The sequence below is a fragment of the Phocoena phocoena genome, chromosome 17, assembly GCF_963924675.1.
Source record: "Phocoena phocoena chromosome 17, mPhoPho1.1, whole genome shotgun sequence".
NCBI lineage: Eukaryota > Metazoa > Chordata > Mammalia > Artiodactyla > Phocoenidae > Phocoena > Phocoena phocoena.
Window position 1 is genome coordinate 66,442,599 of NC_089235.1, and position 24,054 is coordinate 66,466,652.

At 39.7% G+C, this 24,054-nt stretch overlaps 1 protein-coding gene across 1 annotated transcript in view; it reads left to right on the forward strand.

The window, feature by feature from the left end:
• The first annotated feature begins 9,049 nt into the window (after positions 1-9,049).
• The window catches only part of NSMCE2 (NSE2 (MMS21) homolog, SMC5-SMC6 complex SUMO ligase), a 216,613-nt gene continuing 201,608 nt past the window's right edge, over positions 9,050-24,054 (forward strand). The window contains exon 1 of the mRNA XM_065895641.1: positions 9,050-9,206. Coding sequence (XP_065751713.1) covers positions 9,050-9,206 — 157 coding nt within the window. The remainder of the gene's footprint in view (positions 9,207-24,054) is intronic.

A 24,054-nucleotide genomic window follows, 5' to 3' on the forward strand; every position in this document is an offset into this window, starting at 1 on the left:
AGAATCTAAGAAGCATAATTAAAGATGCCTAATCATGCTGCAGTGAACTCAGAGGTAGGTGGCTTTATAGAAGATGTTAAGACTTAGTTGAGATTAAAAAAAAAATTCACTCTAGAATGAGATGCAAATAAACATGGTAGAAGAAGCTATATTAAATCTTCCTTTTTTTTTTAATTGGGGTATAGTTGCTTTACAATGTGTTAGTTTATGCTGTTCAGAGAAGTGACTCAGCTATATGTATACATATATCCCCTAATTCCCTCTTTTTTGGATTTTCTTCCCACTTAGGTCACCACAGAGCACTGAGTAGAGTTCCCTGTACTATATAGCAGGTTCTCAGTAGTTATCTATGTTATACATATTAGTGTATATATGTCAATCCTAATCTTCCAGTTCATCTCTCCCCCGCCCCCAACAAATCTTCCTTTTAGAGGTTCTGCTGGTGCTAGGGATGAAGACAACTCATAAAGACCAGCTTTCTCAGTAGAGGCTCTCTTACTATTTGACATGCAATGAAACCAGAGATCCCACTCAATTTCCTAATTTTGTTTTTACAAGGCACCCAGAAAAGTGGTTGTAACTTCATTTTCAAGAATTTGGTACGGAATTATGATTTTTAGTTAGGAAAGTAATCCTAGACAAAAGACAACATGCCTTCAAGAATAAAGCATGGCACCATCATACCAATTACCCAATGAGTACAGAACTGAATTCTGAAAATTAAATTGCCCTGGGAAGAACCACTCTTTATCCTACTCAGAGGACAAAAGAAGACTGATCTATTTTAATCCTTTTATAAAACGGCAGTTCCATAAAGAAAGAAGCACTGGTCTCCACCAATCCGTTATCAGGAACAAACTATAGCGGTTGTTGATCAAAAGGGACCGGCATATCTCTTCCAGAAAAGTTCTAAAATAAGCCTAATCACTCTAGTCTGAGAATCCTGAAAAAGAAAGAAGAAAAACCGGAAGGTGTTCCCTGTTGTGGGCAAAGGCAGTAAAGCCTCTCTCTCCCCCTTCTCCCAGCAACTCCTAGGCTGGAGGAAGCTCCACGCACTTGGAATCAATCAGGAGAACCGGTTCCATTACCGGCTCTGTGTTTTTTAGTTTTTTTAACTGTACGACCACAGACAAATTAGGACCCTCGAAACTATTTTTTGAAATTCAAAGGACTTTGGCATGTCGTACATAGGTGGGGGAATTAAGGTGCAGAGAGGAGCAATGATTTGCCCAAACTCACAGCCCGTGGTAGAAATGGAATTCAAACCCGGGTCCGTCAGACCGTAGAAGTTTCCACCAACCACTCAGGTTTCTGGAGAGTAAATGGAAAAATGACGACGTCCACAGAACATTGCTCCCGGAAACTTGGAAGGCTCAGATGCAGACTTAAGCAGCTGTACATCACTTCCTAAAGCGCCAAAGAGGTGTGGAAAATTGTTTCCACCTGAGTGGAGGAGATGCAGAGCCCGGACTGCAGCACAGCTCCAGGAAAACCCTCAGTCCTCCACGCCAGGCTCTCCCATCCAGACCCCACCCCATGCCGCAGAAGCCCCCACCAAGGCCAGCGCGGCCCAGCCCTGGGGCGGGGGAGGGGACGGAGGACGTGAAGGAGTGGGCGCGCGCACACCGCCCCTACTCACCTGTCACGCGGGCCGCGCCAGGGCGCACGCGCAGGGCCGGCGGTCGCACGCAGAGTCAGCTCCCCGGCCACCACCCCTCCGTCTCTGCAGGGGTTCCCTTCTACCCCCAGCCCTTATCCACAGCCGGCCAGACCCCGGCTTCCGCCCGGGGCTCCCTCAGCCGTCACATGACAAAGGGGCGGAGAGCGGGGCGGGGCGTCATGTGACCACTCGCCGGCGACGACTGATGACGCCTGAGCCCGCGCTCGCCGTTTCAGCGACAGAGGAAGGGAGTTAAGGAAGTAGTTGGGGGTCCTGGTGTGGGAAGTCTGGGCGCAGCCAGACGGAGCTACATCGGGCAGCCAGGTAAGGCAAGAGCGGGGCATGGCGATGGGGAGGGTGATGGGAGGTGTTGCCTCCCTCTCGGGCTCTTCGCCGGTGCCCCGAGCTACGGTCTGTGGACCTGTGTTATGGTCCTGGTTCTTTTCACGCCACAGCAATGAGGCTGGGGCGGTTTACCTCCCTCTCCAAGACGCCATCTCTCCATCCTTGGGCTCTATGTGTGTGGGGCAAAGATCACGAATTCTTTTTTTATTTTTTATTGAAATATAGTTGATTTACAATCTGTTAATTTCAGGTGTCCAGCAAAGTGATTCAGGTAAATATATATGTATAATTATATATATATATAGAGAGAGTGATTCAGGTAAATGTGTATATATATATTCCTTTTCAGATTCTTTTCCTTTATAGGTTATTAAGATATTGAATATAGTTTCCCGTGCTATACAGTAGGACCTTGTTTTGCCTATTTTATATATAGTAGTGTGAGATCACGAATTCTTGATCTAAATAAATCTGGTTTGAGCCGGCTTTCAAAGCAGGGCCTTGGGCAGATCGTTTAAATAAACTCTCTGGGCGTCAGTTTCCTTTTCTCTCCTATAAATGGTTGTGAGGATTAACGATAATGAGAACGAATTGTGTAGGGGCATCAGTTTATGGCTTGCTATAGGGAACCTAGAAATGGTGTTTTCTGTTATTGATGTAGCTCTGCCAAATCTTTATTGGTCACCGATTTTGTGTGAGGAGCTGTTCTATGTTATGTGGAATCTGTCAGAATTCTAGTTTAAGTTGCTCCCAGGGTGAAAGAGTGGCAGATACGGGAGCAAGTAGTTATGACGGTTTTTAAAATAGAACGGGGTGGGGGGGGAGGGGGAGAGAGAGAGAGAGAGGGATAGTGGTAGCATAAAGGAGAGAACAAGCAACTGAGAGGGCTTCATAAAGATGTAACCTTGCATATTGGAAAAGAAGATACAGTTATGGCTGAACTTGTATAGGGCCCTGTGGATTTAAAGGAGGTCAGCACAGTATCTAAATTATTTGCTCTGTGCTTACCACTTGTACAGAAAGATGAGAGGAGTATTTTTATTTTTACATTAGCTAATAATTGGCCTCACCTACAGAGAATCTTATAAACCTGCTCTGGTCTGAATGTTTGTGTCCTCTTCCTACCCCCACCCCCCAATTCATATGTTGAATTCCTAAAGCCAGTGTGATGGTATTAAGAGGTAGAGCCTTTGGGAAGAGCTTAGGTCACGAGGATGGAGCCCTCCTAGTAGGCTTAATACCTTTATAAAAGAGGCTCCGGAGAGCTCCCTTGCCCCTTCTACCACGTGAAGACACAGAGCTAGAAGGCCCTGGCCATGAATCACCAGAAGAGGGTCTTCACCAGAATGCGACTATGCTGGTGCCTTGACCTTTGGACTTCCCAACCTCCAGAACTGTGAGAAATGTTTTTGTCGTTTATACGTTACTGTGTCTGGTATTTTGTTACAGCGGCACCAACAGACAAGACAAGGCCTGTTAGGGAAGGCAACATAACATGCTAGGGAAAAGCTCAGGAAGTGCATAACCTTGTTTTAAACTTTCTTTGAGACCATAGGTACAGAGAATAAAACAGTCACAGTTCCCTGGGGAAGGCTCCAAAGGGGGTTAGTTTAAACCAGGGTTTCTCAACCACTGCACTGTTGACATTTGGTGCCAAATAATTCTTTGCTGTGGGGGGCTGTCCTGTGAATTATGTACTTAGCTGTACTTAGTGGGAGAAATAGGGAAAAGTGCGTTTAGTCCATCTTTCGCCTCCAGCCATTCTCTTTGCTCCTCGATCTGAGTCGTTCCTGTTGATAGTGCAGAATTAACAGACGAATGTTTTCCCCACCTCTCTGCAAGTGTAAAGTTTCATTGGAGTAATGTGAATTTTGCATTCATATAAGGATGGCTACCATGTAGTAGACACTTTACATTTATCCTGGATTACATTAATCCTTATATACACTGTGTCGTAGTCAGCTCAGGCTGCTATTAAAAAAAATACCATAGACTGGTGGCTTAAGCAACAGAAATTTATTTCTCACAGATTTGGAGACTGGAAGTTGGGGACCATGGTGCTGGTATGGTTGGATACTGGTGAGAGCTCTCTTCCTGGTTCGTAGACAGCCACCTTACTGTATCTTTTCATGGTGGACAGAGAGAGCAAACCTTGGTGTCTCTTCCTCTTCTAATGACACTAATCCCATCATGAGGGCTCCCCCCCCATTTAAACTTAATCAACTCCCAAAGGCTCCATCTCTATATGTCATCACATTGGGAGTTAGGGTAAACATAAATTTGGGGGGGACAAAGTTACCTCAGTGTTCTCCATACTTGAATTATTAGGGGTGCTTCATAAAAATACAGTTTCCTCAGTGTCCACTAGAGACTGATTCAGTAGGTCTGAGATAGTATCCATTAATAACTGTATTTTTAGCAAATATTTCAACTGATTCTTAAGATCAGACAAGTTTGAGAAAACTACAAAATTTAATTTAGGGGACTTCCCTGGTGGCGTAGTGATTGAGAATCAGCCTGCCAATGCAAGGGACGCGGGTTCGAGCCCTGGTCCAGGAAGATCCCACATGCCACGGGGCAACTAAGCCCCTGCTCCACAACTACTGAGCCCGCGTGCCACAGCTACTGAGCCTGTGCTCTAGAGCCTGCGCTCCACAACAAGAGAAGCCACCGCAATGAGAAGCCCGGGCACCACAACGAATAGTAGCCCCCACTCACTGCAACTAGAGAAAGCCCGCGCACAGCGACGAAGACCCAACGCAGCCAAAAATAAATAAATAATAAATAAATTTATTTTTAAAAATTTAATTTATTGTTATAATAATGCTGTGAGATAGATGTGATTATCTCCTTTTTACACGGGAGCAAACTGAAGATAGAGAAGTTAAGCAACTCAACCAGAGTGATGCAGTTTTAAGTGGGGTGGACAAGGTGGAATTTCCAGGCATTCGTGTCCGAGGTCAGTTCACTTATGCGCTATTCTGTATTGCTGCTCACAGTATTGTATGATTAACTTGATGGTAATATTTGCTCTCATTGTAAAAGATTATATGCCAGACATTATTCTGAGTGTTTTGTTATGCGTATGAACTCATTCAGTCCTCCCAGTAATCCTTGAAGTTGGCACTGGATCATGCCCATGTTGCAGAAAGGAAAAGTGAAGCATTGAGAGGTTAAATAACTTGCCTAAAGTTATTCAGCTACTTAATTGGCAAAATCAGGCTTCGAGCTCATGTAGTCTGGCTCCAGAGGCTACAGTGTTTAACCCCTACTAGAGTTTTTAGTCATTAACCCCTACTATATCACCTCCATATTCTACTCTATAATGTAACTAATGTTTATTTTTAATATAAACGTGTTTCATGTTATCTTTAAGTAAAATTAATATTCCAGGAGGATATATCATGTTCATACTGTGGCTTTACTCCATCTGGCTTACCCCCTGGTGTGTGTGTGTGTGTGTGTGTGTGTGTGTATACACTTTGATAATTGTGTTTCCAGAACAGTGCTATCCAATGCAGTAGCCATTAGGCACATGTGGCTATTTAAATTTTTTTTGATTTTGCGTTATTTTAATATAGCAAAGCATTGACAACAATAATAAATAGGCAACTTATTTGATAAATTTGGTTTTATAAAAATATTTGTTGAACAGAGTTGCTTGAAAAGAGGCAAAAAGACAGTATGTAAAAATATTAGTGATGAAATATTTACATATATCTATTTCAAAAATTAGAATAGAAAATATTCTCCATCTAGAAGCATTACTTCTGAGATTACCAGGTTCCCTGGCACCTGTAGTGTTTCACAATTAAAAAAAAATGGTCTTCAGAGAAGAGTCATATGAAGGTGTCAACAGTTTCACATTCATATCATGACATGCAATTTTGAAGAGAATCATGGGAAATTCTATGAAAAATTAAAATAATAAGACCACATTGAGATAATATATCTTCAGAAAAATACTAGTGTCATAGTATTAAAGACAGAGATGGCTAATAAACTGATTAATGAATGTAAATATGTACCAAGAATGACAGTTTCTTTTTTTTTTTAAGTTTTGGTAATCAATATAAAAAGATTTCTAAATCTGTTTTAATGCATGTAGTTATATGTTACTATTATTTTTTAAAAGTGTAGTTGACTTGCAATATGGCTATTTAAATTTAAGTCGATTAAAATTAAATAAAATTTAAAACTCAGTCACGCTAATCACATCAATAGTCATGCTATTATGACTCTCAGTAACCACTGCTAATCAATAGTCACACGTGCCTAATAGCTTCTGTATTGGACAGTGCAGATTATAGAACATATTTGTCATGGCAGAAAGTTCTATTAGACAGTGCTGCTCTAGACAATTTAGACTTACACTAGAATCAAGATTGACTAGAAAACTGAATTCTTGAACCATATCGTTTGATCTTTGCAGGATTGTGTTTTTTGAGTAACAGTTGGTGTTATAATAGGTATACCCCCAAATCTAAATGGCTTTGCACAATTGAAGTTTTTTATTTCTTTCATGCATGGAGCCTGATTGGTGGGCAGTTTTCCTCCAAGCAGTGAAGTAGGAACCTAGGCTCCTTCCATTTGGTGGTTCTCTATCTTCAGTATGTGGCTTCTAAGGTCATTGCTTGCCTGTTTCAACCTGACAAATGGGAAAGAGTGTGGAGATAGAGTGCCATTTTCATGGATGGGGCCTGGAAATGGCTTCTGTTTCACTGCCTTGAATTCAATCATACTGCCACACCTAACTGCAAGGAAGGCTGCAAACTGTGGTCTAGCTGTACGAGCAGGTTGAAGAGGAAATGGGTTTGGTGGGCACTGAGCTGGAATCTGCCACACATGTCCTGCCTGTCCTTAGCTTACCTTGAGACATAATCTAAGAAACAGTCCTCAGAAGCTTACTATTACTGTATCGTAAGAATATTATTAAGGACATTTTTCAGTATGATTCTTATTATCTCATACGTGATGATCCATTCTGCCTTGATTGCCATGGAAAGCCTTATTTTTCTTGAGTTCTTGGTGTACTTTATGGAGAAAGAGAATTCTGTAATTTTCACTTTTTGTTTTGCTTGTCAGGAAATCTCATAGCCAAATTTGTATTTACAAATATAGTGCTGTGTAGAATCATAAAGAATCCTAAAGCTTATATGATTACATTCTAAATTTTCTCATGTACTTGGTTTTCCCTTTAATCTGTTTTTTGGTCCTGATTTTTATGAATTTACATATTTTCCCATCTTATTGCATATGTTTGTGTTTATATTGTGTTAACCATCCCAACTTGTTTGGTGTAATAAAGTGAGATTGTAAATAAATACTCTCTTTCACCAAAACACACATATTCAAAACACCATTATTGTTGTTTTTTTAAAAATTTTTTTTATTGAGGTATAGTTGTTTTACAATGTCATGATAGTTTCTACTGTACAGTGAAGTAGAGTTCCCTGTGCTATACAGCAGGTTCTCATTAGTTATCTACTTTATACATATTAGTGTGTATATGTCAACCCCAGTCTCCCAGTTCATCCCACCCACCCCCCCACTGCTTCTCCCCTTGTCATTATTGGTTTTTCATTCATATACACGGTCATGTCTTCTCTCAGTGTGAAATTTTAACACCACAGAAACTCCCAGAAGATAACATAATGAGAACCCTTGTTCCATCATCTGGATTTTAACGTCTGTAACATTTTGCCATATTTGCTTCAGGTCTTGATTTTTAAGATCATTTAAAGAAAAAAAACAGATAAAGTCCCTGGACCTATAAGGTCTACCTGGACCTTTATCCTTCATTAAGACCCTCTATGCTATGTTCCAAAAAATACTTGCTGAGTATTTGTTAATTGAATAATTTGAATTGATGACGAGTTGTATTGTGGATGTTTGTAGTAGACTAACACCTCAAAAATAGAAATTAACATCTTATACATCTTCTCTGTGACCTTCCCTTTTTATACCCTGTGTCATTTTTAATGAATCTAATGATTGACAGGCCTACTTGTTGAATGAATGGATGAATTTAATGAAAAGGGACCTATAATTGAGAAACTCCTGTAGTAATCCAGTTGTGAGGTAAACATGGTGGCAGTGGAGAGGATTGGAAGGGCCACAGATACTAGACAGCTCAGAGACAGTTAAGCAGTCTGTCCATGGTCACTCAGCAGTACAGTGGCAGAACCTGAATTCATGCTGTATCAGTATGGTTATGAGAAAATACCTTTTGCTACCATACAGCCTTTCCTCTAAGCCTGTGTAAATTCTCTCCACTTTTCTGGATGGTTTCAGTGGACTGAATTTCACGTGGTTTGTGAATTAAGCAAAGATGTCTTTTTGTAGGGAGCTTTACGTAAGTAGTCCAAAGCTTAAAGAGTTGTTGATTGAAGATACAGATTAGGGAGTGTTTTAATATGAAGATAATAATTGAAACTGTTACAGTGGGTGAGCTACCAGAAGATAAGAATTTACAGACAAATTCTGTTTTTTTCTTAAACAGAATCTGGGATCTCACCAAGTCTATAAATCTTAGAACCCAGAGGAACTGTCAGAAATAAAAGTTTTCTTATAGTTTTCAGAATTCAATTTGTATCAGATAAGTTAAAAATTACAGGTTTTCAAAATTCTCCCTTATTAAACTATTTTATTGCTACTATTTTCATTTTTTTGGAAGAATGCTTTATATGAGCAATGTACTTTTTCTGACACACTTATGTTTTAGGTTTTTAGGAACTGTGCTGTTGTTGAATTCTTTAGAGAATCAGGGAATCTTTTGGAAGAGGGTGTTCTCCCTCCTTTATATACTGAAGTACATCTTCTTTATTTATTGAAATTCATCTATTGTGTTTGGTGGCCCAGATGATGGGACAATGCTTTGATACCCTTTCAAGTGATATAGAATGTAGATAATTGTGTAGCACTTGTGGGATATTGGATACATTCATATGGATGTTTATAGTGGTTCTGTTTTCCTATGCAGTTATTATTCTTATTCATAAATTTTGTTTCATTGTGTTTGAAAACTTAGGTAATAATTTCAAGATGCCAGGGCGTTCCACTTCAAGTTCAGGTTCAGCTGGTTTTATATCCTTCAGTGGTGTAGAATCTGCACTCTCCTCCTTGAAGAACTTCCAGTCCTGCGTCAGCTCTGGAATGGACACGGCTTCTAGTGTTGCTTTGGATCTTGTGGAAACTCAGAGTAAGTAATAATTAAAATTTATTTCTTTGTGTCTATTTTGATGTAACCCTGAGTGGTGGCATTGCTCTAGGGATGCAAGATACTGCTCACCTTTTGGGTAACCTTGGGACAATCATTTAATCCCTCTGGGCATCTGTTTTCTCATCTTCTCTTACATACCACATAGTGATGTACTGCGGATAAGATGAGATTGACTCATTCATATGTGTTCAGACCCCCATGAGCCACTAGAGACTGCACTAGAAATTTATGGGCTGAAACATGAAGGTATCTGACCTCAAGGAACATACAATCAAAAGTATGTGACATTTGTGGGACTTCCCTGGTGGCCCAGTGGTTAAGAATCCGCCTGCCAATGTGGGAGACATGGGTTCGATCCCTGGTCCAGGAAGATTCCACATGCTGCTGAGCAACTAAGCCTGTGCTTCACAACTACTAAGCCTGCACTCTAGAGCCTGTGAGCCACAACTACTGAGCCCACACACTGCAACTGCTGAAGCCTGAGTGCCTAGAGTGCATGCTCCGCAACAAGAGAAGCCACCGCAATGAGAAGCCTGCACACTGCAACGAAGAGTAGCCCCTGCTCGCCGCAACTAGAGAAAGCCTGCGTCTAGCAACAAAGACCCAACACAGCCAAAAAAAGAAAAGGATGTGACATTTGTGAACTGTACAGTATACAGCATTATGATAGTTATTTTCCAGTAATTTAACTATATTTTGTTCATGCTTAATTACTCAGTAGACAGACTAAGCCGATGCTAGGACTTAGGGGTACTGGTAAAGGAAGGCCTCTACAAAAGATGAGAAAAGTTCAGTCTTGCTGCGCTTGACCACAATTTTTTGATGAGAAGATCTAGAAAGATGTTATTTGTTTGGGTTAAATTTGTTTTTATTTTATATTAAATATGGAAGGAGGGGAGCAACATAATCTTTTTGTTTTTCTTTTAATATCACTGTTTTTCAGCAATTTGATTGTGATGTGCCTTGGTGTGATTTTCTTTGTTTATTCTGCCTGGTGTTCTTCGAGCTTTATAGATTTGTAGGCTTACAGTTTTGATCAAATTTGGAAAAAAATTCTGCTGCTATTTCTCTTCCCTCTCTTCTCCTTCTGGGGCTCCAATTACATGTATGTTAGGCTGCTTGGTAATGTCTCATAAGTCACTGAGGCTCTGGTGATTTTTTTCAAGTCTTTTTTTCTCTCTGACTTTAGTATGAATAGTTTCTTTTGCTGTGTCTTCAAGTTCATTAGTCCTGTCTTCTCAAGTGTCTAATTGACTAAATCTATCCAGGGAATTTTTAATTTCAGAGACTGTATTTTTCAGCTCTAGAAGACATGAAAAAGAATTAAATGGAATCTTATTTCTCTCCTCATTATGCTCATGTTTTCCTCTGTATGCTTGAGCACATGGAGCGTATTTATAATAGCTACTTTAATATCCTTGTCTGCTAATTCTGGCATCTCTGTTGCCACTTGTGTGTATTATGTTGTTGAGTTTGGGGATTTTGTCATCTTCTTTTAAAGAGTATTGACCTTTGTTTTGGTTGGCAGCTAAGTAATTTGTGGATTAGGCTGATCCATCCCAGGCTTGTTGTTAAACTTCCTTAGGGCAGGTCTAGTGTAGCTTTACTTTAGGGCTAATTTAGCCTTGTTACAAAGCTTGCTCTTTCTGGAGTCTCTGTTGATTGCCCAGAGAGTTCAGCGAAAAAGCTCTACTCTGCTGGATGGAATTTGAATGTCTTCCAGTCCTGCGTAAATTCTGGGAATTGTTCACTTCACAGCTCCCAGCAGTTGTTCCTCAGCAGCTTAGGATTCAGCATCAGACTCAAGGGCATCTCTGTGCAGATCCCTCACGGGCTTTCCCTGCATGCCCCCTTCTGTCTTGCAAAACCCTGCTACTCATCCTCCCTGAACTCCAGTCTCTGTCTTCTCAGTCCTTTAAGACTGCTGTGCTCCTCTTGGATTCCTCTTCCGTTTTGCAAGCAAGAGGGCAATTGGAGGACTTACCTCACTTGTTTTCCTTTTCGCAGGCATCCCAGTTCTGCTCTGCCTATTGTCCCACTGCCTGAAAGCAGTTGCTTCATATATTTTGTCCAGCCTTATAGTCACTCATGGCAGAAAGGCCAGTTCCATACTAGATATTCATTCACAGCTGGCAGCAGAAGTCACCCATCATCTTTAGTGGGTGGCCTCTAAAGGTCTTACCCCTGTCCAGCCTGATTTGTAGTCTCTTTTTGATGGTGATAGATATTCGGCTTTGGTAGGTAGTCCTGGGCAAACTCATAATAAGATCTTAAATCATAAGAGAGAAGGGCTGGTACGTAACCTCCTGGAGGATTGTAGTCAGTGTTTTTCAGGATTTGCTTTGAAGGCTTCTTAGTATGTTTGATACCGAGTTCATTTTTGTTTGTTTTTGTTTTATTTTTTTAAAATAAGAAGTATATTTTGATGCAAAATGCAGCATCTGTTTCATTTAAAAAGAAATATAAGCATCATGTTTTGAAAGATTCATGCTCTAAAGCAGGGATTGGCAAAGTTTTTCCATGAGGGGTCAGATAGCAAATGTTTTCAGTTTTGTGGGCCATGTGGTCTCTGTTGCAGGTCTGACAATTATTATAAAAATAGTTTTGACCCTGTGGACCTTGTGGAAGGGTCTTGGGGACCATATCCTGAGAACTGCTTATGAACCTGAATTGGAGTGCTTATGAGCAGGACTTTGGTGACAGGAGAAACTCCCTACGGAGAGGATGCCTAGGGTGACCCCCACTGGAGTAATAGAACAAGAGCTCGTTAGGAGAGCAGTTTTCACCTGACACCCGACTGAGGTGCCGTCTGAGGACCCAGAGAGTAGAAAAATACCTGGTATTTAAGTAAATTTGAAAGTAACTCAGCCTCTAACAGTAAATGAAAGACTTTTAGGAGACAGAGCCAATATTGCTACTTAATTGCAGGACTTGGAATCAGCCTGATACGGTCTCTAGTCCCAGTTCCAGCTTTAGTTCTATAACTTGCTCAAAGATAGGTAATTTCTTTGAACTTCTAATTTTTTATCTGTGAAATAGAGATAAAAATGCCCATTTTATAAGGTTGTTGGAGTTAAATAAGATACTATGTGCAAAGTGCTCTTAGCATAGTGTTTATTCAATAACTATCAAAAAGTATAGCCAGCAATTAGAAATTTAAGGGTCAGAGCTTAGAAGAAGGACCTGTGATGTGAAGAGGGGAGCAAAGGTGGATGAGTTTGGAGTCTAAGGCTTTTGGTTTGTGTGAAGCTAAATCAGTAATTGATGTTAGCCAGCGTTACGGCGATTAATAAAGGTTTCTTCCTTCAGGTTGTTTACAGCTTAGCTGGGAAGCAAGACATATACATGCTGTTCAAACATTAAGTGAACACTGAGGGCCTAAACATTGAACATTAAGGTCCTGAAAGAAGTTAGGACTTTATTATTGGATGGTTTAAAGTAGAGGAGGAATGTGGCAAGATCCAGGTCTAGAAAGATAACCTCATGGCAATACTGAGGATGCTATGGAGGATGGAGATACCTCAAGTAGCTAATGAAGTTATTTCAGTAGCTCAGGTGGAAAAAGTAAGTTCAACTAAGATATCATAGTTGAGGTGAAGAGGATTCGATTTGTGTGCTTTGTGTCTTATATTATGCCCCTACATTGTGATATAGGCAGGATAGGGTAATGTAAGAGTGCAGAGCTTTGTGTACAGAATGCCTGGGTTCTTGTCCCAGCTCCATCACTTATTATTTTTGTGTCCTTGGACAAGTTTTGTAACCTCTGTTTTAGATTTCTGATTTGTAAATGGCATTATTGTGGGGAATAAATGAGATAATGCTTACAAATTACATAGAGCAGTCATTAATACTTAATAAGTGCTCAGTAAATGTTAGCTATCATTTAGTCATTTGGTTTGCATTTGAGTTGACTATTTTCTTGGGCAATAGTCCATGGACTGGGAGAAATTAAAGTGCAGAAGAGCAAGTGGGAAAGTCCATCAACTATCTTCAGAGCAGAAATATTCCCTTTTCTTCTTAGCCTTATAAGATTAGACACACTTTCTGTTGACCTTTCGGGTTGCCCAGTTTCATCACAAATTAGAATGAATTTTGACAAAATAGGTGGTAACAATCACTTGGGGATCATTTTCTCACTTTGCACCACAATTCTCTTGTCACTATATTATTAAATTATTGGTGGAGGGGATTCCTGCTGCCGAGAACTTGGGTGGTGATGTGTTTCGTTTTGTTTCCTGTTGGTTGCATATTCCTATACAGGTGCTTGTCCCTATTCAACTTTCTAGCATATTTGAAATTGTCACCTTTCCTCGTGTTACGTTACAGCATATGGTGTCTGGGCAATTAGACTTTTGCTGCCACCCTATCTATTAGTTTTTCTCTAAATTTATTGGTATTCTAGTAATTCTTTATTTGAACTAACTGGGAAATGAAATTTGTTACGTTAGGAGATTTTTCAGATAACCGGAGCTTACTTTTCAGATTTTAAAGTTTATTATGTACTTTTCTGTCTTCTTAAGCAGAATGTACTGATCTAATTTATCAGAGCTGTAGGTATCAACATCATCTTTAAGCAACTGAATTTTCATAAGCCCTTTAAGTTTAGTCAAGTAAATTTGAGGAATGCCCCTTCCCTAAAATGTCAGTGTACCTCAGGGTTGCATCCTCTCGTCCTGCCTTCAGATGGCCTTCAGAGGTTTGGTTAACATTCTGCGATTCCATGGAAAATGTATGTGCCTGAGGATTGACAGTTCTTATCAGATTCTTGCTGAATATTTGTGAAGAACGTTTGGAAGAAAAGAGTAAAAAGATGTATATTTAAATTGCCCAAGGGTCCAGTAGATGAGAAGACTGTTGGAGAGCTTCTGGATTTTACTCTCTATATTGCTTTTCTTTCTGTGACTTGCTGAAAGAAACAGAGCAGAGAGACTTCAGTTATTATGGTCAGGCAGGTAATTGGATGTTTGTTGAACTATTCTGAGGTACGGTGATGATAATGATGGCCATAATGATCAAAAGATGATAATAGCTTGATTGGCTACACACGTCAAATGTGTGCAGGCACTGCGCTGTTTTCACAAGTGATTTCTCACTTGGTCCTAACTAATCCTTCAAAGTAAGGACTGTTGTTATCCCCACTGGGTACATGAGCCACTGAGGCTTAGCGAAGTTAAGTGCTCTCCAAAGGTCACACAGTTACGGAGTAAGTGGTGGGAGTTGAGATTTGAGCATAAGGGACTTGATTGCAGTTTCTGCCCGTAACCATTACACTTTATTGAAAATTGATTGTGTTCGTCTAATGGCATTTGCAGCAATTGGATAATATTGAAATAACATTTAGTGGTATTTAGCTCAGAAAATTTTGGTTATTTTGTTGAGGTTAACATTATCTGATTTTTCTTTTTTGTCCCTCTTCTTCTTCCTTTCCTTCTCCCTTTTGAATTCCGAAATGAGGTTGCATGCTTTTTCTTAAACAGCCCATCAGCTCTTGTCCTGTTCTGCTAGTGAAGTTCTCAATGACTTCCCTTGGACACTCACGCGTTCCCTGGACTTTAGTGTCTTCTACTTGTAAAGGCAGAGTTGAGTCTGGTCATGGAAGGAAGAAGCTGGGAACTTTTGGGGTCATTGTACTGACCCTAGTCTGTCTATTAATGGACTTGTTGTAATGTTAGGAAAATCAGTTCCTTTTTGGTTAAGTGATGGCTGTCAGGTGTCCTCTCCATTGCAGCCAGTTGCAGTCCTGACTGATAGAAGTGATACAGTGAATTGATTGAATGATAGTCTGTTCTTTCATGTATCCAGAATTTGTATTCTCATTAAGAATCATCATCTTTTTAAACCCGATTCCTTTTTTTCTCACCTTGGTCTCCACCTAGGCAATAAACAGAGCTTTCACTTTGTGACAGTTACTTTAGAGTTAATGATGAACAAAAAACAGCCATCAGAGTTAAAAATTCCATGGCCTTAGAAATTTGTGCTTCTCATGAATAACTGAACTTTCAGATTTGCAAACCTTAAGCATTCAGTTCAGTGCATACTTCTGAATCTGGATGCTTTGGTGGGTAATATTCTAGTTTTTCCCCTGATATAAGGCATTCTAAAAATCTAAAAATTTGAGGGATAGAGAGAAAAAGAAAATTATGAACACCCATAACCCTATCACCCATCACCTAATTTTATGAAAAAGGAGTAATTATTTTACTTAAATCTTTTATGTTAAATTTATTTTGAAAATTACTTAATGGTTTGAGAAGCCAGCACATACTGACCTCACATTCTTAAGACTTCTTTTCTTAGGAAGATCTACATTATGGATTTTCATTATGCTGTAATAAATTTCTCCATCTAGAGAACTGCTTCTTATAGCCAGGACTCTAGTTAAAGTGGGAAGGTTTCTTTTTGGCCTTGCTCTTATACTTTATTCCATAATTATGTTATTGAGTAGAAGCAGTAATTGGAAAAAAGTAGTAATAGTGGGGTGGTGGCCACAAAGACAATAAAAATAACCATAAGAAGCCAATGTTTGTATTTCTTATATAGCTTTTAAAGCTGGAGTCAATTATAAAAGCAGAATGTTATTATAACTTAAATGAAGGCCATTGAAAATTATGGTATCTGTAGTGTTAAAAGTATAAAGGCATTGCCTACAGAGTGGTAAAAATCCAGCTCTCTCAAAAAGCTCAGTTGTTTTGCCTATATCTTCATATTTCCCAGATGTAAGGAAAAACTGCACTGTTTCTACTCTGCTACTCACAGTGCTTGTGACACTTCTAGCTCCACTTCCCACTCCAAGCAATTCTCCAATTCTCCAACTGGGTGTCCTACAATTCAATTCAATTCTGATACTATTTACCTGGAGTTAGTGTCAGATCTCACAGGTTAAGCGCTCAGTCCCATAAGACTGCCCCCACTGCCATTGGGTTCTATAATTTGCTAGAGCAGCTCACAGAACTTAGGGAAACAGTTTATCTACTAGATTACCGATTTATTATAAAAAGCTACATCACAGGAAGAGCCAGATGGAAGAGATGCAAAGGGCAAGGTAAGTGGGAAGGGGCACGAGCTTCCATGCCCTCTCCAAGCTTGCCTCGCTGCCAGCACCTCCATGTGTTCACCGACCTGGAAGCTCTCTGAACCCTGCCCTTTTGGGTTTTTATGGAGGCGTCATTCAGTACCCACGCACGCGCAATTAAATCATTGGCCACTAGTGATTGAGTCAATCTCCAGCCCTCTAATCATCTGGTTGGTTTCCATGGCAACCAGCCCCCATCTTGAGGCTATCCAGATAACCCCTAGCCACCAGTCATCTCATTAGAATACAAAAAGACTTTTATCACTTTGATGATTCCAAGGGCTTTAGGGGCAGAGACCAAATATATATTTCTTCCTATTATGTCACACCAGGACTGTGTGTGTTTGTTCATTGTAGTGGCATCTTTGTAGACTCTACAGTTAATCAAGTGAAAAGAACTTGTGATGAAATACATTTTTGGAGAGGATTGAAATATGCTAATAAAAAGAATCACAGGGAAGATTTTGACAACGATGTATATATTAGGGCAGTGCAATAAAGTGAGAAAACAGCCTTGTAACATCTATTAAGGCCCACAAAAAGATTTACCAGAATGAAATTTCCTGTTCCTTTTCCTCAATCCCTCTTCTTTGTCATCAGCAGTATTCATATTGATAATCCATTAATGCCATTTTGAGGCTGAAAGGAACCTTAGCGGTTAGGTGATCTCTGATGCTTTTACTCACTGGTTCTTACTTCAGGGAATGGGAGCTTTTCAGAATGAGTGAGGTTTGTCAGCCTCTAGGGTTGGGCAGAGAATAGGAATGAGGAAGTGGGGGTGTGTGACAGCCCTCCATTCTGCTCCCTTACTGGTTATGAGAACAAAATGAGTACATTCCCTCTCTTCTTAACATTAATAAAATTTAGACTTGCTTTCAGATTGTGCTCAGGAAGTTGCCTGTGAGCACATGATCTGAAAATCTGAGCATGTGTTTTGTCTGGCACAATTAGGTCCTTGAAATTTAGAAGGGCAACATGTCCTCTTCTCAGAATCTAACTCTTTGCCCTGCTTGATTTTTCTCCCTACTACTTAACGTCACCCCACCTTCTCACATACTATATCATTGGTATAGTTATTTGGTTTGTTGCCTGTCTGCCCTGTGCGTAAGCACCATGACTGCAGGGATTTTTGCCAGGTGCCTCTAATTCCCCCGCCCTCTCCCCTGCTGTTGCCTCTATCAGCACTTGGTATATAGAAGGCACTCAAGAAGTGAATGAATATATTTAAAACCTAGTAGGAAAATTAATATAAAAATTTCCTCTAATTGAGTATCTAGCTCATTTATATATGCACACAGGTTCATATCCGTGGATCCATATATCCACTCCATCCCTATGTAGACCCCATCTATATAGCCGTATATGCATAGTGTATATACAGTAGTGGGTGGTTTTGCCCTCAAGGCACCTTTGGCAACGTCTGGAGACATTTCAGGTTGTCACAACTTAGAGGCTCGTGGTGAGTGTGCTACTGGTCTCTACCAGCCTCTAGGTGTTTAGGTGTCGCTAAATATCTTACAATGCATTGGACAGCCCCTGGGCAACATCCAGCCTAAAATGTCAGCAGTGCTGAGGCAGAGGAACTGTGATATACACATATGCACATATTCATTAACTCTGGTAAAAGGAAAATATTGTTTTTCACCCAGAGAGGTTTTGAAATTTGCCTAGTAGAAAGCATAGGCAATATTAGGGGTTCTTTAGGTAAATAATACCTGAACTTTTATTGTATGTACTGCTTGCTGGAAGTTAGGGATTTTTCCCTGTTTTCAGAGGTTCTTCATGTTCTCCTTATATTTTATATTTCTTTTTTGTGTTTATTGTATTTCCCTGTCTGGTCTGTAAGGTCCTTGAGGGTAGGATTCATCTATAGTCATCCTCATACCCCACCTTCAGAGCCTGGCAGAGGGCTTTATACATTTTAGGTCGTCTGCAAATGCTTATTGATGTATCAGTCAATCAATCAATCAAGTAATTAAGGAATTTGGGTGTTGGGTTGAAGCAGCCATAGTAGGAGAATTAACCCCACTCACAGAAATGGGCAAATGCCACAAATGAAGCTGTTCTCATCAACTGGAGAGCTGGACTTTCAGGTTACCAGCATGCCACGGGGCATTTCTCACATTGGAACATATTTGCATTTGGTAGGTACGGTTGGTAAAAAGACTCCAAAGGTCACAAAGCCTGAATGCTGGGGGAACTTCAAGGTCAGCCTTTTTCCTCAACTGGTGAGATTCCTGGTACTATTGACTTGTGTCTTCGAAATATGTGTGAGATGTTGCTATTAAATGTATCACTACCATAATTGTATTGTTTACTCTTGACCTGGGAACATGCCTCACCTTTTGATGTAAGCGTTTCTCAAAGTGTTGAAGTGGGTGAGGAAAAGAGAGCCGCCAGAGCTGACTATAGGCAGATACTATTAAATAAAGGTGCGTGCGGTGAAAATCACTGAAAATCACTGAAAGACGTAGCTGTATCCTCATTCTACAGATGGGAAAATGAGGCTCACTGAATTGAAGTAACTTACCATAGGGCACACACCGAAGTGGCAGCCAGGGAGTTTGAATTTGAAACCAGTTTGGCCTGATTTCAGCCCCTTGACCTAGATTAATCTGGCGCCCCTTTCTCTTTCTGATGGCCCTCAGTTGATGGCAGTAATCCTTTCTAGCTGTTAGTGATGTGAGAGGCATTTTTTGGGTATATTTTCTCTACTTCTTAGTATATTTTCTCTACTTCTTATTGCAATTATATGAGGTTTTACATCTTTTTTTACAAATGAGAAAATTTTAAATCCATCTTAAGATTAATTAGTGAACAATTGAGCATTTGAACTGGCAAAGTAGTACGGCACTTAGCCCCGTACGGTGGCTCAACACAGATTCGTCTTTGCAACGATAGTGACAACAAGGAAAGTTCTTTGTAAAAAATCAGTTCCAAGACTTTTTTTCTCGTGTTTAAAAAATTATTATTATTTACATTTTGCTTTTGACCCATCTTTCTGTGACATATTTTTATGAACTCACTTGTGGGTAGAGGGAAGGTTTGAAGAGAAAAAGGAAAGAAGAGTTTTGTCAGAAACTCATCCTATTGTGGGCATTTGCTCTTAAAATGTTAGAATTAAATAGTTGGTCTCTGTGGATATCTAAATTTATATCTTGAAAGGACAAAATCAAAATTAATAGAGCAAGTCTTTGAAATTTCTTTATATTTTATGCCGCCGATATTAATGTCTGTGATGTTACCTGTCATATTGGAGGCTTGGTTTTGCATGGTTAGCCTCTCAGAGTTGATTTTTTTCTGTTAACTGGTAAGTTTGCCGTTTAAGCCATGGAGTAAGGGATGGTATATACTTAATTGTGACTGTGTGGACCAGTGGCCATACGGGGCATATATCTCATGACCCAGTTTTCTTACTTCAAGCATATAACTTTTTAATCTTGAATAAATAGATATTTATTAAAAGGGTTTTTTTGGGCTTCCCTGGTGGTGCAGTGGTTGAGAGTCCACCTGCCGATGTAGGGGACGTGGGTTCGAACCCTGGTCCGGGAAGATCCCACGTGCCGCGGAGCGGCTGGGCCCGTGAGCCATGGCCGCTAAGCCTGTGCCTCCGGAGCCTGTGCTCCGCAACGGGAGAGGCCACAACAGTGAGAGGCCTGCAAACATCTAGGTGCATTATGGGACTTCTCTTACTCAACCTCAGTTTAAGTCAGTTTAAGTTATTTAAAGTAACCAAGTTCTCCTCTAAGACCTAAATAGAAAATAAAGTTTAGCAAGGAATCAAGAGAAAGGTTTTTCTCTTTTCTCTTGATTACTTTATAACATAGGTGCACAGGAATCATTAGGGTAGGTGACTCAGTTTAAAGGTCACTAGTGTTCTACCTCCTTGGCTTTTCATGTGTTCCCCCTTTTCAGGTGAGCCCCCTTAAGATGCCATAACCTGATATCCTGATACCAATAAATGCCTTTTCTTTGTTTCACAGGGCTTTTGCTTTTTTATTGTATTTTTGTTTTGTTAATGTGTTTGGTCTTTAGAAATTAGAAATTGAGCACTTTTGTTCATTGATGAACCTAAGTTTTTAAAACTTTACACTTAATTTTTGTGTAAGGACTGATTAATCCAGTGGTTCTTAAACATGGGAGGGAACCACTTAGAGGGCTTGTTGAAACAGATTGCCGGGCCCCACTGCTAAAGTTTCAGTAGATCTAGAATGAGGCCAAAAATTTGCACTTCTAATGAGTTCTCTGGTGATGCTGATGCTACTGGTTCAGGGACCACACTTTGAGAACCCTGGTCTAATCGTTATTTCCCCTTTGACAGGAGAAACCTATGCCACTAGGTGGCACCAAAACACTTCTCATGAGGTAGCCATTGGCGCCGTACTGATCTGTGTGTGTTGATTGCGGGGTTCAGGATTGTGTAAGAAGTACAATCACTAAATTATTGGAATCTAGTAGCTTGGAGCCTGAATTATTCCATATATCTCAAAATACAAAAATTGTGCTGTTTCTATCAGACCAGAAAAACTGTAGGGCTATTAGGATCACAACATTTTAAGATCAGCTCTTCCAGGAATGAGGGCTAGACCGCTCATTTCCACTAGCTTTATTTCTAGTTATCACGGTTACTCAGTTCATTTACCAGCAATAGATGCAGGCCCTGTCACAAAATAGAAAGGTACATCTCATATTTATTATTTATTATTCTGAGTTAGTGATCTTGATTTTTGTTGTTGATAACATTTAAAAACCACTTTAAATTCTATCAGTGGGCCAAATGTATGGGGCACAATTTGGGGATATTAAAAAGTGTGAAATGTATTTTCCTCTCCTATTGACTTCCTTAGTCAGAAAGTTGAGTAGTTTCCTTTTTGAGAGCTACGGAGAGGAAAGTTTGAGCTGTTGTTGGCCTCACCTCACCTCACCTCACCTCACCTCACCTCCCCTCCCCTCCCCTCCCCTCCTGTTGCGGTGCACTCTCACTCCGTGAATTTCCAACTCTTCCAACACCTCCAGATTTTCTTTCTTCCCCAGACTGTAAAAACCTGAAGGTTGGCTTGGTTTCTGCACATGATGGAATGTGTGGAAATAATTGCTTGCTGTACTCTCCTGTTTGCTAAGCTCCCATCCACACTGGGATGTCCCTTTTTGAAATAGTAAATGAGTCATATTTTAGTTTTTAAAACAGAATACGTATAGTACCTAAATACTGCCTGGGTTTTTCTAGATGCTTGCGAATAATATTTGTGTTGATTCTATTTTTTCTTTTTCATTTCTTTTCTTTTTTTTTTTTTTAAACCTTTGGAGCAGAGGCATGAGTTAGGTTTCAGTGACCTAATAGGTATGAAAATGACTATTACAGGAAAAACCGAAGTGGAGTCACTCGATCAGATTTTAAAATTAGACTAGCACTTTATCATATATCTTTGATCATTGAAAAGAATTAAGACTAGTTTAATTCTAGGCAAAGATGACAATTCATGGCAGAAGTAGAACAGGCTTTAGGATCATTTTTGAAACATTAGATCCTTTTTAAAAGAAATAAAAGTTTGTCTTTCCCTAAGCAGAAAGGAACTTTTAGTAGGTTGGTGATTAACAGGTGAAACCAATGTGATTATTCTAGAGAAGATTTTTTTATTATCCAGACCTATTTCTCCCTCTTTCTGTACTTCACACCTGAAATTAAGTGTGTGTTCTGGGGGCTTCCCTGGTGGTGCAGTGGTTGAGAGTCCGCCTGCCAAAGCAGGGGACCCGGGTTTGTGCCCCGGTCCGGGAAGATCCCACATGCCGCGGAGCCTGCACGTCTGGAGCCTGTGTTCTGCAATGTGAGAGGCCACAACAGTGAGAGGCCCACGTACCCCCCCCCCCGCTAAAAAAAAAAAAAAATGTGTTCTGTATAAATGTAATGTGTTATTTGTATGTAGCAGCACTGTCCAGTAAAACTATAATGTGAGCATGCGTAATTTAAAATTTTCCACTATCCTCATTACAAAAGGTAAGAAAAAAGAGGAATTAATTTTAGTAATATATTATTTAATGTGTCTAAAATATTACCTCGACTTGTAATCGTTATGAAAATTGAGTTATTTTTATACTTACATTCTTTTCTCAGTCCGGACTAGCCTCATTTCATATGCTTAATAGCTACACGTGGGAAATGGCAGAGGGCGTTTCACTTTTCAGTGACTATCAGAGGAGGGCAAAAAATTGTAATGGTAGTTAGATCATTTAGTTTTGCAGCTTTTTAGCAGTTTTGGTGAATATTCACATTGAAACATTGAACCAGTTGGTAAAACAAGATAATACTATCTATTGATTTCTTTTCCTTTTTTTTTTTTGTATTTGTCAGTCCTTTACCGCTGGCATGATTGGTATTTTAGGTTTTTCCCAAAATTGTTTAACCCCCTTAAAATCACTTACTTCTCCAGATCCTATTAATATTTGCCTCTTTTTGAAATGTCGCATCCTAATTTGACTCCATACCTACAGTACTTCCATATTTTGTAACTGATGTGGTAAATTAGTTTCTTGCTAGTGTTGAGCAAGCTAGAGAGGATAAGCCTCTTAACTTCAGCCAGAATATACTGGTTGCTGTAATCAATTAGGCCTGTCAGCAGTTGACCTTGGAAATGCTAATTTGCTTATCCCTGGGTTCTGCTTCAGGTACTGCCTTTCCCTCTGTGGGTGGGAGTTATGAACCCAGTTTGGAGAAGAACTAGAGGCCCTTGGGGCAAGCTCCAAACGGATGTGCTTCTTGCTTCACTTTTGCATGTGACCAAGTTGCAGGAGGCATTCCTTGCATGAATTTCTTTGAAGACCTTTTAAAGTCAGCACTTACGCCTAGACAGAAGTTGAGAGGAAGCTTCATTGACATTTGGGTCTATCCTTCCCCTGCATTCTAGCACCATCTGCCATAATGAAGTTGATTAAAAATGAATCCATTACTATTTCATTATATCCCTTGATGGGATTTTACTTATCATAAGTAACCTAGCTTTCTTTTTAATCCCTCCCAGTTAATTGTTCCATTTTTTATGGCTAAATAATATTCCACTCTTTGGATATACCACATTTTGTATATGCATTCATCAGTTAATAGACACTGGATTGTTATTGTTAATAAATTATTATTTGGATGTTATTAAGAAATGCTACTCTGAACATTTGTGTACAAATTGGAATCTCATTGTGGTTTTGATTTGCATTTCCCTAATGGACAGTGATGTGAAGCTTCTTTTCATGTGCTTACTGGACATTTGTGTATCTTCTTTGGAGAAATGTCTATTCAGATCCTTTGCCCATTTTCGAGTTGGGTTATTTCTGTTTCTATTTTTGAGTTATAAGAGTCTTTATATATTCTAGATACAAGTCCATTATCAAATATATGATTTGTAATTTTTTCCCCTTCTGTGAGTTGTCTTTTTACTTTCTTGATAGTGTTCTTTGAAGCATAGAAGGTTTTTATTTGAGGAAGTCCAGTCATCTGTTTTTCCTTTGTTCCCCATGTTTTTGGTGTCATACGTAAGAATCCATTGCCAAATCTAATGTCATGCAAATTTATTCCTAGGAGTTTTATAGCTCTAGCTATTATATTTAGATCATTTTGAGTTAATTTTGTATATGGTTTGAGTAAGTGGTCCAATTTCATTCTTTTGCATGTGGCTATGCAGTTGTCCCAGCACCATTCCTTCCCCAATGAATAGTCTTGGTACCTCCTTGTTGATAATCAGATGACCATTGACACACAAGTTTATT